At 42.4% G+C, this 14,934-nt stretch overlaps 1 protein-coding gene across 3 annotated transcripts in view; it reads left to right on the top strand.

Annotated features, from left to right (window-relative positions):
* Window positions 1–14,934, top strand: part of RFX2 (regulatory factor X2) — a 59,054-nt gene that overhangs the window by 4,529 nt on the left and 39,591 nt on the right. For 2 of the 3 annotated variants that reach the window (XM_024205319.2, XM_024205318.2), the window contains exons 2-5: window positions 2,238–2,350; window positions 6,110–6,199; window positions 6,974–7,053; window positions 8,481–8,745. In XM_024205319.2, coding sequence (XP_024061087.1) covers window positions 2,246–2,350; window positions 6,110–6,199; window positions 6,974–7,053; window positions 8,481–8,745 — 540 coding nt within the window. In that variant the 5' untranslated portion in view covers window positions 2,238–2,245. The remainder of the gene's footprint in view (window positions 1–2,237; window positions 2,351–6,109; window positions 6,200–6,973; window positions 7,054–8,480; window positions 8,746–14,934) is intronic. The other variant, XM_024205320.2, reaches the window with a different exon arrangement.

Raw genomic sequence — 14,934 nt, 5'->3', positions numbered from 1 at the left:
TGGGGTAGGGAGTTGGGGTGCTGGAGGGGGTGAGGGCTGGGGCTGTGGGCTCTGGGGTGCAGGAGGGGGCTCCGGGTTGGGGGGGGATGGGGGTTGGGGTGTAGGAGGGGGTACAGGCTCTGGGCTGGGGGTGCAGGCTCTGGGATTGGGCCAGAGATGAGGGGCTTGGGGTGCACAAGGGGGCTCCGGGTTTGGAGGTGCTCAGGGCTGGGGCAGCTGGCCGCTTCTGGGGCGCAGCGTGGGGCCCCAGGACAGGTAGGGACTAGCCTGCCTTGGCTCTGCAGCACTGCTGACCAGACTTTTAACGGCCCGGTCGGCAGTGCTGACTGGAGCCGCCAGGGTGCCTTTTCAACCGGGTGTTCTGGTCGAAAACCGGACACCTGGTCACCCTAGTTGTATGCAAACCTATTCTGCACACAGTTCCCAAGGAGAATGGAGTGTATATATGACTTGGTGCCTAGGAAGAGGATATGAACTATGATCAAGAATATGACTTGGCCATCTCTTGTATCTGCAGTATTTGGTTCTTGGTCCTTTAGCTGTATTTTGAGCAGTGAGCTGAGAATATATTATTCCTGTAGCAATTGTCTTGTCCTGTCCCTGTCCAGGAGAAACATAAAAGAGAAAATGACTCACAAGCTGTTTGGGGCTGGGTGGAGTTGAGAGAGAAAAAAACATGATTGCACAGGGTCAGAGCTGGTTAGAAAAATGGAAAAATAACTCTGAAAAATATTGAAGTTGTTTCTATTTTGCGTGGTCAAAACAGAACAATCTCTTGTTCAGTTCTCCAGCTTCCCCAACTTTTCTGTGACATTTTTGAAAAAAAAAATTGTTTTCATATTAGATATTTTAAAATTTTCAGTGTCCCGTCCTCCCCCTTGCTTTCCTTTTTTCCTCTTTGTCATGGAGTGCAATAAAATGAATAATAATATCCAAAGTTTGGGTTTTTTCCTCCATTTTCCTTTTTTTCCTTTTGCCTCGAACTTTTTTTTCCAGAGTTGAGGAAGTTTTGAGACGTTAGTGTCCGACAGAAAGATCTAAATAAAGGGAAAGAATGAAAAAGAGTGTTTGTGTGTGAAGAGACTCTAGAAGTCTTCATTCTGTTGCATTCAGTGGCAAAAGGGGAAGAAGAGAGAAAAAACAAAACCTCAAGATTTGGAATTTCTAAATCTTTGGTTTTGATAAGAAACCAGACAGGGAATATGAGTGTGGGGTTTTTTTATTTATTTATTTTAAGCTTTCAGTTTAGAGATAAAAGATCACTTTGAATTTTTTTTTTTAAACAAAATCTGCTCTAGTCAGGGTATCCTCACCATTGCAGGAACATATTACTGTCAAAAGGGGCATGGCTCTAGTACATGTACCCTAGAGGGTACGCAGAGGTCTTCCAGGGGGTCCATCAACTCATCTAGATATTTGCCTAGTTTTACAACAGGCTACATAAAAAGCACTAGCGAAGTCAGTACAAACTAAAATTTCATACAGACAATGACTTGTTTATACTGCTCTGTATACAATACACTGAAATGTAAGTACAATATTTATATTCTTATCGATTTTATTTTATAATATGGTAAAAATGAGAACGTAAGCCATTTTTCAATAATAGTGTGCGGTGACACTTTTGTGTGTTTGTCTGATTTTGTAAGCAAGTCGTTTTTAAGTGAAGTGAAACTTGGGGTATGCAAGACATTAGACTCCTGAGAGGGTACAGTTGTCTGGAAAGGTTGAGATCCAGTGCTCTAACCCACTGTGTCATTGTTACATTGCTGGGTATATAATCAAATTGTTTGGCACTTGGCTTTGTTTAAACACTTAGAGGTCGCTAAATGTGCTAAGACCGGGTAGGAAAGAAATTGTAGTTCTTGATCTTCGAGTATACTTCTGTCCCAGCGAGGAGTAGTTGCACTTCTGCTATGACACAACAATTTCCCAATGCTATTTTTTGTTGTTGTTATATTTATATTCAGAAACACATTTTCTGCGCCTTCCCTTTCCTTCTCTTTCTGTGGAACAATTGTGTACATTTATCTTAATATAATACAGCAGTAATATAAGAACCCAAACTAAAAAGAATCCTCCAAGTAGGCTGGTAGTTACCTTTCTCTGACAGGTCATAGACCTTCTACTGGGATTTTATTCGTTTGGACTTTGATTACATGAGCTCCTTTTCTTTGAGAACTGCAAATTAGTGAAGTTGTCTCTTCTCTATCTGATCTCCTCTGTGCTCTCTCTAGCAGTGAGCATGCAGAATTCAGAGGGCGGATCAGATTCAGCGACTTCTGTGGCACTGCGTACTTCTGCGTCTGCTCAGGCTCCAGTAGTGCAGCCAGTGCCAGCCTCCCAGCAGGTAATGTTGCTACAGCAGTTAATGCTGTCTCCATGGAAAATAAACCTAATTTTAATGCTGAATATGCTTTAACTCTTGGCTCAAAGGATTTTGTTAAAAAATCAACCTGAAGTGCGTGTGTGTGTGTGTGTGTGTGTGTGTGTGTGTGTGTAAGTGGTGATGAAGCCTACCTAGATATTGCATTGATAAATGCCATCGAAATGTTTGTAATAAAAACATACACTTTGATTTAAGGCTTTTAATTTAGCCATGTTGCCAAGAAAACTCTTTCCTGCCAATTTGGGTTTTTGATCCATTGCAGTGTCCTGATGTCCTTATTTGATGTGTCAGTAAAAGCAATAAAGATGCAAATGGTACCACGTCGTTTAAAAAGGCATCTCCTGGAGTTGAGATATATCAAAATCAGCAGAATTTTGTATGTGTCTGTGTGTGTGGGGAGGGAAATCAGAAAAAACCCCATAGTTGGTTTTTTTGGCGGAGAGGGGGTGATTTTGGAGGTATTTTCTTCACTTTTTGAGTGTGTATTGCTTTGACACGTTTACATACATATAACATGTCTGAAAGTTTTTGTGATACTAGAAATATTAGGTTCTAATTTCAATCTGTGAATGAAAATTTTATTTGAAAATATTAAAGGGAAGTGATGAGAAAATTGAGGGTCCACTTATGTCTCTTAGGAAACCATGAGAAAGTTTTTATAGAACTGTTCAGAAAGGATGGGGAACAGGTGGAAGGATGGAGTGATTGATTGGAGAGAGAGGTGTAGCTAGTAGGTAAAATTAACTATCATTGGATGTTGAAGAGGGTAGAGGATGGAGTCGGGAACTGCTTGGACACTTGGTTGGCTAGAATCTTGCGCTGCCCACCTTGCAGAGTATAATGTGGTCCTGTTATCAAGTTGGCTCGCTCATCATATTTTTTGATCTTCAGTGTTGATTTCACCAGAAGGTTGTTTCTCATTCTAACGATTAAAGGATAGGAATATAATTAATGCCATCTACATGATTTAATGGAAAATAGCTCTTGTCAAGCAAACCTGACTTCATTCTTTGAGATTACAGGTTTGGTTGATAAAGGTAACTGCGTAGATATAATAAACGTTTGTATGGCATTTGACATAGTGTCACACAAAATTCTGATTTAAAAAATTAGCATGGTAGAATATCAATCAAGCACACATTAAAATGATTAAGAACGGGCTGACTGACAGATCTCAAAAGTAGTTGTCAATAGGGAATCATCGTCAAAAAGTGGGGTTGTTTTCTAGAGGGGTTCCACAGGAATTGGTACTAGACTCGACACTCTTCTGCATTTTCATCAGTTGTGGAAATAAATATAAAATTGATGCTGATACAATTTGTGGATGACACAAAGACTGGGGGAGTAGTAAATCATGATGAGGACAGGGCAGTCATACAGAGCAATCTGGCTCGCTTGTGGGCCTGTTTGAACAAAATGCGTTTTAATACAGCCAAGGCAAGGGAACAAGGAATACAGGCCATACCTACAGAATGGGGAACTGTATCCTAGAAAGCACTGAACAGGATTTAGGGGTCATAGTGGACAAGCAACTGAACATGAGCTCCCAGTGTGATGCTGAGGCAAAAAGGGCTAATGTGGTCCTTCAGTGAATTAAGAGGGGAATAGTAAGTAGGAGTAGAGAGGTGATTTTACCTCTGTATATGGCATTGGTCAGACCAATACTGTTTACACTTTTGCTGTCCATATTTTAAAAAGGATTTTGAAAAATGGGAGGGGATGGGGGGAAAAAGAGCCACAAAAATTATTTGGGGGCTAGAGAAAAGGTCTTAGAGTGAGAGACAGCAGAGTTCAGTCTCTTTAGTTTATCAAAAAGAATGAAGTGACAAGATTAGTGTATAAATGCCTTCACCAGGAGAAAATACTGGGTACTAAAGGGCTCTTTAGTCTACCAGAGAAAGGCAGAACAAGAACCAATAGCTGAAAGCTGAAGCCAGACAAATTCAAATGATAAATAAGATAGAAATTGATGATGGTGATTAACCATTGGAACAAGCTACCAAGGGAAGTGGTGGATTCTCCATTTCTTAATGTCTTCAGATTAAGATTGGATGCCTTTCTGGAAGGTATACTTTAGCCATATGTACGTTATGCCTTAGTCAAGCACAAGTTATTGGGCTCAACACGGGGTAACTGGGTGAAATTTAATGGCCTGTGATATGCAGCAGGTCAGACTAGATGATCTACTGATCCTTTCTGGCCTTAAACTCTATTTGTGTGGAGTGAAGTAATGAAAACAGATGACTCTTCTTAAGTAAAATGTAAACTTTGTCAAGAGTCCAGCAGCAAGATAGAAAAGAATCATGCCTCTCTTGAAAAAGTCTAGTAAATCAGTTTATTCAGATTCATTTAGTGGCCCATTTGACCCTGAAGAAACATTGCTTATTAAAGGATTAGCAGAATATTGCTCTGGAGGAGCAGAATATTGAGTTTGATCCTGGAACATTGATTTTGGATGCCACAGATGTCGTCAAAAGATACCCACACTAAAAATTTAAATTCCTCTTCCAGGCCTTCCAGCAGCTCTTCAACATTAGTTTCTTTCTAAAGCAATCTCTGTTCATCATCAACAGTTCAAATATGTCACAGGTCAATCTGTGATTATGCCATTAAGAACAACTGAAAGGCAAAGCCTTAAAGGTTTCAACTTCTTATCAAGTTCTTTTATGCTAACATCACTTTTAATGTAGCACAAAAAGAGCAATTTGAAGAAGTGATTGACCAGGTCAAATTGCTTCAATCTCCTCCAGACAGACTTAAACTTGCAGACCCACTACTAGATTCTGCAAGCGAATAATAAGAGAAAAAAAATTAAAGGAAGCGGTCGGAAAATCAACTTTGACATTAGTGTAGAATGGCTGTTCGGACATGGCAAATTATGCAATAATGGCTTCAAGGATCCAGAATTAAAAATGTATTTCAATTTAATGTTATTGGCTCTACATCTGAAAAGAGAGAACTCAGAAGGGGTTGGTGCTCATCATGGCACGGAATGGAGATCAATAAATGTATTTGCTTTGTTCCTTGTCGGGATTATGGCAGAAGTGAACTTTGAAAAAGGGTCGTGGCCTGGGGATAGCAGCTTTTGAAGAGTTTTCCCTGCATAGGAGAAATGCAGGCATGGGGAAAGATGCAGAGATCTTCCACGATAGTTGTGGTTGACCTTTTGTTTTAAGACCAGTTTCTGCTAGTCCCTGGGGTGGCTGCTTAAACCAAGTTTCATAGAATCATAGAATATCAGGATTGGAAGGGACCTCTGGAGGTCATCTAGTCCAACCCCCTGCTCAAAGCAGGACCAATCCCCAGACAGATTTTTACCCCAGTTCCCTAAATGGCCCCCTCAAGGATTGAACTCACAACCCTGGGTTTAGCAGGCCAATGCTCAAACCACTGAGCTATCCCTCCCCCCACTTAAAGATGGGCCCAACCAAACCATTTGGATCCACATCTGAGCTCTCCCCAAAGTTTAGGGTATTGGGTTTGGGGCCCATGTCCAGTTTAACTGTAGTTTAGACTAAATGGAAAATGCGTGGAGGCTTTAGGAGAGGGGGCGTATGTGGGTAGCCATAAAGTATGGTTGGGCTGCTGCCTTTATTTGGGGATTTGGAGCAAATCCTCTAGTAAGTGTATTGCAGGAAATGGCCTAGACAGAATGGGGGTGTTCTTGGTCTAACTGTAACACTGTGTCTAAATGCATATGTCTCTTATTTATTTTTTCAGAGGGTTTTGGTTCAAACAACAAGCTCTTCTCCCAAAGGAGCACAGATGCAGCAGATCTCCATTCCCAGAGTTCAGCAGGTCTCACAGCAGGTAAGATCAATGGAGTTGGGGAGCAAATGCCATTGCTATGCAGTCATTTGAAAGCAAAAACAACCTGCAGCCCCGCCCTTACCCACATGTCCAGCATGGGCTGCTTGAAACTATATAGGCTATCTCTTTAATCAGTTAAAATATGGATTTTTTTTGTAGAGCAGTGTCTGATCAGAGAATTTGAGATGGCTGGGAGAGCAGTTTCCTCTGTTCTTTCATGTGATTATTCCTTATTTTAGACTGATGATAAAGGAGATTCTCTCAAGGTTGTTTAAAGTTTAAAATCAAATTCTCCTTGACACCTGTCTTGCATCAGGTTTCACTTTATAGAGTCTAGGGAGAGATTTATTTCAAAATTATTTTTATAAATATTAAAAAATAATTATTTCACTCTTCTGAAAAGATGACTGTCTAGAGCCAATGGTTTTTAAAAATATCCTGACTTGCATACACATAGTAGGCCCAAACAAGCAGTTGTGCTGGCGAAGTGTGCGTTTGCAGGTACAGAACGGATGGGTGCGAGAACAGTGTTGTTTGTGCAAAGAATTGTCCGTGTGTATTTTAGTTGTGTGAACTTTGATGTGAAATTTTAAAAAAGAAGGGCTTTAAAAAATACATTCCAAAAATAGGACAAATATAAAGTTAAAAGTTAATATTCATTCTTAAACAGCTTTGAGTGCCCTTTTAAATGCTAATTGCTTGTGTGTGTAGTGTCTTCCATAACTGCTTGTCAATAATTCATCTATAAACCCAGGATTGTCACATTTGTTTCAGGTGCAAACTGTGCAGCATGTATACCCAGCCCAGGTCCAGTATGTGGAAGGAGGAGAGGCTGTCTACGCCAATGGAACCATGTAAGAGTCTCTGTCATTCACATGACTAGGGCCAATAAATGCCACCCTGACAGATGTAAAAGTTCATTTTTCTTTCTTTGAGAGACCGAGCACAATTGTGTCTGCCCTGAACGGTGGAGAGAGAGTACACAAAAAGCCTTATTCTCCACTTCATACACCCACCTTGCAGCTGGGTACAGTGTCGGTCCTTACGCTCGCCCCTGTAGCAAGGTTTGCTCCATTCTAGTGCTGCTGCCGGCACTAGCTCCCGTAAAGGGGAGAGTGAGCAAGAGGAGAAAGCAGCACGCACTACCCTGTGTAACTGGTGTGGCAGTGGCCATACTGCTTCTTTGCTGCTGGAGACATTGTGTGTGCGAGAGACACAATTCCTCAAGGAGATCCCACCCTAAACCACATGGAGCTCACTCTACGGGCTGGTCTATACTACCGCGGTAAATCGATCTAACTTACGCAACTTCAGTTACGTGAATAACGTAACTGAAGTTGACATAGTTAGATCCACTTACCGCAGTGGCTACACTGTGCTGTGTTGATGTGAGAGCGTCTCCTGTCAACTTCCCTTACGCTTCTCGGGGAGGTGGAGTACACAAATCGATGGGAGAGCACTCTCCCATCGATTTAGCATGTCTTCACCAGATCCTCTAAATCGACACTCGCTGCAATCTACTGGTAAGTGTAGACATGCCCTATGTAAATGGATCCTATATTCCTTCTCCAAACCCTTTTGTATCTGTTAGGGAGCTGGGGTAAATAGAGCACCTAAAGGACTTAAAAACTTCAGTCTCATTTTCAAAAGAGACTTAGGCACTTAGGAGCTTCAGGCCAGTTCTACAATAGAAATTTTTGCCAGGACAGTAATGTTAGTTAGGGTTGTGAAGTTTTGTTTGTGTGTTTTTAAAACAACATTTCTATACCAGAAAAAGCCCTGGTATAGATGCAATTTTTGCCAGTTTAGTGTATTTCATTTGGGGAATTGATACTGGAAGAAGCCCTCTTTTGACTCTATATAAACTGTGTCTGCACTGAGGGTTTGTTGGTAGCAAACATTTGTCAGTGTTGACTAGGCCTCAGTCTCATTTAGGGTTTTTGGAAATTTTCCCCTAATTTCTGAAGAGCCAGGCTGTCAGAAGGCTCCTTCTTGGGCTCTGTGCTCTCTCATGCTGTACCCAACATTCCACCGCTGACAAAGCAAATGTTCCAAAGGGCTCTGGCGTGACGCCTGCTTCAGGGCTGTCATTGGAGAGATTAATGTTGTCAACTGACTTCTATATCTGAACTAAATTTTAGTAGAGCAAATCCCGTCTGCAATGGAGTCGAGGCTTTTTAAAAAACTTACTGAAGATCACAGTGTGAGAGTGAAATTAGATATTTAAGCTCCTCTCCGTTCACGGGTGCTTCACATCCTAACCGTATTGTTCCTTTGACAGCCGAGCCGCCTACTCCTACAACACCGAAGCTCAGATTTATGCCCCCAGCAGCGCAGCTTCCTATTTCGAACCGCAGGGAGGTGGAGCACAGGTGACTACAGCGGCATCCTCTCCTACAGCCATTCCCTCTCACAGCATGGTGGGCATCACTATGGACATTGGGGGAAGTCAGATCCTCTCCAGCTCAGGAGCCTATCTCATTCATGGGGGGATGGAAAACACTAGACACTCTCTGTCACTAACTTCACGCTCCTCTCCAGCAACGGTATGTAGCCCTGAAGGTATTGTCACTACAGGGCCAGGAATTGTTCATGGGAAACTGAAAGGACTTCAGAAAATAAATAAGATGTGTGTGTAATATATATACTATAACATGAATGAGAGGAAGAGAACACATGCTGGTGTGGTGCAGGTGTTTTATTAGCATGAGCTTGGGATGTCTCCTTACTCATGAGATTAAGGGGTAACTTGATTACAGACTCTAAGTATAGACTTGGGGAAGAAATATTTAATAATGGGCCCTTTATTCTGGCAGAGAAATATATCACGATCCAATGGCTGGAAGTTGAAGTGAGACAAATTCAGGCTGGAAATAAGGTGTAAATTTTTGACAGTGAGGGTAACTCACTGTTGGAACAATTCACCAAAGGTCGTGGTGGATTCCCCATCACTGATCATTTTTAAATCCAGATTGGATGTTTTTCTAAGAGATCTGCTCTAGGAATTATTTTGGGACGTTTGATGGCCTGTACGATACGGGGGGTCAGACTAGATGACCACAATGATCCTTCTGGCCTTGGAATTTATGAGTCTATTGTTTTGTTAAGTAGATCATCTCAAACACATGTTGATAATATCTTTATGCTGCCCTGTGCCATCATGTAGTCTGTATATGCCATGTAGCAAATACAAGTTCAGGATATTTTAGAGTTTTAAAATATTTTTTATTGGGACTATATTTTTTGTGTTCCTCCACCTGTGAAGTCTCGTGCCGAGTTCCCATGAGCCCAGCTGTACTGGACTCAATGGGATAAAAAAGCTTCTTTCTTTAATATTTAAAAATATCCGGGGTGTTATGTCAGAACTTTCCAGTCTTAAACGCAAGTGCTAATTGGGTGCTAACGTCCTGTTAGAACACCGGTCATCTCCTTTCTAAACGGCTGGTGTGTATATATGAATATGTAGATTTTATTAGAAATGTATATGGCTAGCACCCGCTACATTGAGGAACAACGGGAACTGCTAATTGGAGAACGCTCTTGAAAACATGGCCAATAAAATTCTCATTTCTAGCCCTGCAGGGTTTTGAAATAAGACTTTAAATGTTTTGCATTTTCATGCCTAGAAGAGCTGTTGGTGAGCCACAGCAGATTTTTGCCTGCTCTGGACCTTGGCAGGGGTAATTTCTTTTTGTTTTTTTGGTGGGAATTTCCACATTTCGGAAGAAAGGAGGAGGAATCTTCTCCGGCAGGTTGTTTTTGAGATGGGGGAGGGGGGGAAGCCGTTGTTGGAAGCTGTTAGAGTAAATGCTAGGTGGAACAGGAATGGTAGGAATTCATTTAGCACATGGATATCCCCTCCACCTATGTGGCTTGTAGGTGTGTGTAAATACATAGATTTAATTTCAAATGCATTTGAAAAACAAAATACAGGGCCTTCGACTTATTTTGATCATGTCTGTTCTTGTCATTTTGAGTCAAATAAGTGCTGATCTTGTCACCTGAGTGGGGATGTATTTTAGTCTGCAGAGCAACATGGGATTACTCATGCGTCAGGTGCTCTGATACAATGGTGATGGATACAGTACAAGAACCTTAATAGAATTAAATGTCAATAGCATCATCTCACTGACAGGTCTAATTGCTGTAGCTGTCTTATCTTATGGGATTTTTCTTGGCTTTTTCTCTTCTTTGGCTTCATTCAGGATTTAGGCCCCTTACTGTTGAGACAGACCAGCAGGAACAACTCCTGCTCTAAATAGCTCACCGTCTAAGGACAGATAGACAAGAAGACAGGTTAGCAGGAAGAAGAAACAACAAATAATTTTTAAAAAAGCGAATATCCATGTGAACTAGATTCACTGAAGGTAGCACAGCAGAGGTGGGTCTTCAAAAGGGGTGTAAGTGTGGCCAGGATAAGAGCCTTGCAGAGGGGCTTAAGAAGGGAGCACTGCATATGGAGCAGCAAGGAAGAAAGTGCAGAAATGTTCATGTGGATGGTTGAAGGTAGGAGAATGAGTGTAGTGGGTAGATGTGAACAACACAATGTGAGACAAGTGAAAATAAGTGGACAGGACAGAGTTCCCTAGAAGTTTGAAAGCAATGACAAGGAGCTTGGATTTCCTGCAATAGAAGGTGAGGAGCCAGCAGAAGGATTCAAAGAAGGGAGTGACCTGATCAAATTGATTATCAAGGAAAACGACTTTAGTTGCACCATTTTGTATAGACTGAAAAGAAGGCAGCATGGATGTTAAGGAGGAAGATAGGATATCTTAGTCAAGATAGGATATAATGAGGCCCGGCATAAGAGATTCAGCTGTGGGGATGGAAAGAAAAAGGCAGCTCATGGTGATATTGAAGAGGAGGAAGCAGCAGAATTTGGGTGTGGCCTGGGTGAATGGGAGAAGACCAGGAGGGTAGTGGTGCTGTCAACAGTGACAGAACTGGGGAAGATGAGTGTTTGGGAGGGGAGATGAATGAAGCCGACAGCAAGACATTCAAGAGGAGAGGACAAATTATCTTCATATGTGAGATCTGTGGTCAAGAGCCAGCAGTCCCGAACTGGTAATAGCATAAGGAATGTTTCTGGTCTTAACTTGATCTTTGCTGGTAAAGCCTTCTGAAATCCTGGCAAAAGGTTTACTTGTAAAGATTTGTGTGAACCTAAAAAACAAATTAGCATGTAAGCCACTCCCCCTCCCCAACCTCATAAGAGCATAAGAACGGCCATACTGGGTCAGACTAATGGTCCATATAGCCCAGTATCCTGTCTTCCAGCAGTGGCCAATGCCAGGTGCTTCAGAGGGAATGAACAGAACAGGTAATCATCAAGTGATCCATCCCCTGTCGCTCATTCCCAGCTTCTGGCAAACAGAGGCTAGGGACACCATCCCTGCCCATCCTGGCTAATAGCCATTGATGGACCTATCCTCCATGAACTTGTCTAGTTCTTTTTTGAACCCTGTTATAGTCTTGGCCTTCACAACATCCTCTGGCAAAGAGTTCCACAGGTTGACTGTACATTGTGTGAAGAAATACTTCCTTTTGTTTGTTTTAAACCTGCTGCCTATTAATTTCATTTAGTGACCCCTACTTCTTGTGTTATGGGAAGTAAATAACACTTCCTTATTTACTTTCTCCATACTATTCATGATTCTGTAGACCTCTATCATATCTCCCCTTATTCCTCTCTTTTCCAAGTTGAAAAGTCCCAGTTTTATTAATCTCTCCTCATATGGAAACTGTTCCATACGCCTATCATTTTTGTTGCCCTTTTCTGTATCTTTTCCAATTCCAATATAACTTTTTTGAGATGGGGTGACCACATCTGCACACAGTATTCAAGATGTGGGTGTACCATGGATTTATATAGCGGCAATATGATATTTTCTGTCTTATTATCTAGCCTTTTCCTAATGATTCCCAACATTCTGTTCGCTTTTTTGACTGCTGCTGCACATTGAGTGGATGTTTTCAGAGAACTATCCACAATGACTCCAAGATCTCTTTCTTGAGTGGTAACAGCTAATTTTCATTTATCAACCTCTCTGCATGACTGTGATTATGGCTGGAATAGTGATATTCTCCATGGTCTATAGCTAGAAGCTCTACCAGATGGGCTGAAAAGTAGGAATCATATGAAGTCATATGATGATGCCTATTCTAGGACAGGGGTGTGTGTGATGTCTGTTGTAGGAGAGGGTGTGTGTGTAATCAGATGTCCAGAGGCAGGAGAGCCTGATATTTTCATATCCATAGCTCCCCAGAACCCTTCTCTTCCTCTGGTCCTTTCTGAGCCCTAGTAATCTAGATGATTTTGCTCTTTGCTCAGGAAATGGGTTTGTACCCATTTTCACTCTCCACCAATTAGTGAGTAGCAGTTAATAGAGAACTGTCGTCACCTTATACACCAGTGTTCATGAAGTGAACCAGCAAAATCTTAAATAATGCATGTCTCTGGCTTGCCGGTTGACCTTTCTTGTTAGATAACAAAGATCTAGCTCCTCTCTGTCCTGGGCTAAAGCTGGGATGGAGGGAGGGAAAGATACAGCAGCCGATTTTCTTAAGGCGCTCTGCTGAACCACATTACCTTACACAACATATTTTTGGTGGCCGCACTGTAGCCACTCTGAGAATTTTTCCTAAAATACTTAATTAACTTTAGGAAAAACAAATAAATATGCACATATACATGTCCAGATCATTGTAATTTATTTATGTAGGTTTTTTTTGCAGACTCAATAATAAAAATAATGTGCAGTTGTCTCTGCTCTTTACTGGACCTAAACAGAATAGAAACAAAAATAAAGTGCTTTGCATGTTTTGATTTTTTTTTTGGATTGCTAGGTAATACAGGTCTGTCTCATCTTACGCTGGGGTTACGTTCCGCGGTCAGCGCGTAAAGCGAAAACTGCGTATAGTCAAAATTACATTGAGTGTAATGGCGGGCGGAATCGCCCGCACTATAGGAACGGTATTTAAATTGTTATTTTTCTTTTTTTGTTTTTGCCGACCGCGTAAAGCTGAATTTGCGCATGTTAAATGCGCGTAAGATGCGACAGACCTGTAATTCTGCTACTGTGAAAAGTGATATTTGTATATTTGTTAATATCACTTTTCACAGCACACTTACTCAGCCCTGGCATGCTGGGGGACAAATTAAGCCCTGGATGAGGAGGTGGTTAAGGAGGCAGGGGGGCCAGAGGCAATGGGGGTCTGGGGGAGGCAGCAGGGGTTGAGGTGAGGGCGGGGGGTGAGTCCAGGGATGGAGCCCAAAACCCTGCGATTGGGGGACAGAGCTACGCTGCCTGGCCAGAGTCTGCCGCCCACCACCCCAGGGCAGAAGCCTGAACCACACCGCCCCTGAGAAGGTGGGGAACTCTCACTGGTTGCCTGTTCCTACAGTGTTTGTGGCTCCGGAAGGGGGTAGGAACCAATCCCTGCAGGCAGCCCCAGGGGAGGAGCCGCTATTTTGCTGCCTCCGCCTCCCCATCACAGCCCAGGAGGCTGTGGCTTCAAGAAAAGCCCCTGGTGGCCGCATGCAGCCACGGTGGCATTTGAGAAACGCTGCTTTAGGCCACAAAAGCCCTGTGGCAGCCCAAAGCAATTGATATTTCGAGTTGCCCGAACTTCAGTGTCTCTTCCACTAAAGTAGCAAATCATGGCGGAGCTGTTGTTGCCATTCTGCTTAAAAGCATGCACCTTAATGCGGGGCTGTAAATATATCTAGGCACTTCCTACCAGCCTCTTCTTTTATTTATTTTTTTTGGAAATGTAAAACGTAGCATGCACACTTCTTTAGGGCTGCGTTTATCACTGCACGCCTATGAGAGAGACTTGCTGCTTGTCTCTGCATTATGTGGGTGCATATACAATGCAGATGCTCCACTGTCTCCCTGTCTCGAACAGGGGAAGGAAACAGTGTCTCCCTATGACATTTTGACTCATTTCCTCACGGCTACATCAGCAATCTGCCTGTGCTGATGAGTTTTGGTTCTTCCCAGTTATCACAGGATGCTGGAGATGTGTCTTAGAAACCACTGAAGCCTACCAAGTCCTTGAAACTGGCCCTTTTTTCAGCCAGATAGTATCTTGTTGAGTTAAGGAGCACAGTAGTCTGCATACTTTGTACTGTATGTCACTGTCTATTTTCTGAGTGGAAACAAAGGAATTTATTCTGCAGGGTAGTGTACAGGAGGGAGAGGAGAACACCTAGGCACAGACATTGTGGAAACCACCTCTTTGGCTACTGAAGTAACCAGATCCATTCTGCTCATTTAGGGCTCTGGCAGATTTTGGCTTTGAAAATGGGTATTGTTCTACTTTACCTTATGGCCCCCTTCTAGCATGCAGTGGGTCACACTATAAACTGCAGCATAGGGAGTAAGCTAACATATATAAAGGAGACCATAAGCTGGGTGATCTCCATTCGGATAACAAATGCAAGGCAACAAATGGAGCAAGTGGGCTGTCAGCAACATGGTAACACTTACACCTGCAGTTTCACCCCAGCGATGTTCTGCATGTGTGATCCTGTAGAATTCTCTGTACCATACGACTGCTAAATAGTGGCAGGTGCAGTATGTGTGCCATCTTGGCCAGGTCACCTTTGGGAAAGAGAATTTGGTAATGATGCTTCTTCCCTGGATATGTGTTATTAGTTATTATGATGACATGTGCCTTCTTATCCCATCGCCACTAATGGGCCAGGAATAGGGCCCTTCCAAATTCACGCC

The sequence above is a fragment of the Terrapene carolina genome, unplaced genomic scaffold, assembly GCF_002925995.2.
Source record: "Terrapene carolina triunguis isolate 2854851 unplaced genomic scaffold, T_m_triunguis-2.0 Scaffold194, whole genome shotgun sequence".
NCBI lineage: Eukaryota > Metazoa > Chordata > Testudines > Emydidae > Terrapene > Terrapene triunguis.
The sequence above is the reverse complement of the archived record's forward strand: the minus strand, read 5'-3'. Positions and strand labels throughout refer to the sequence as shown.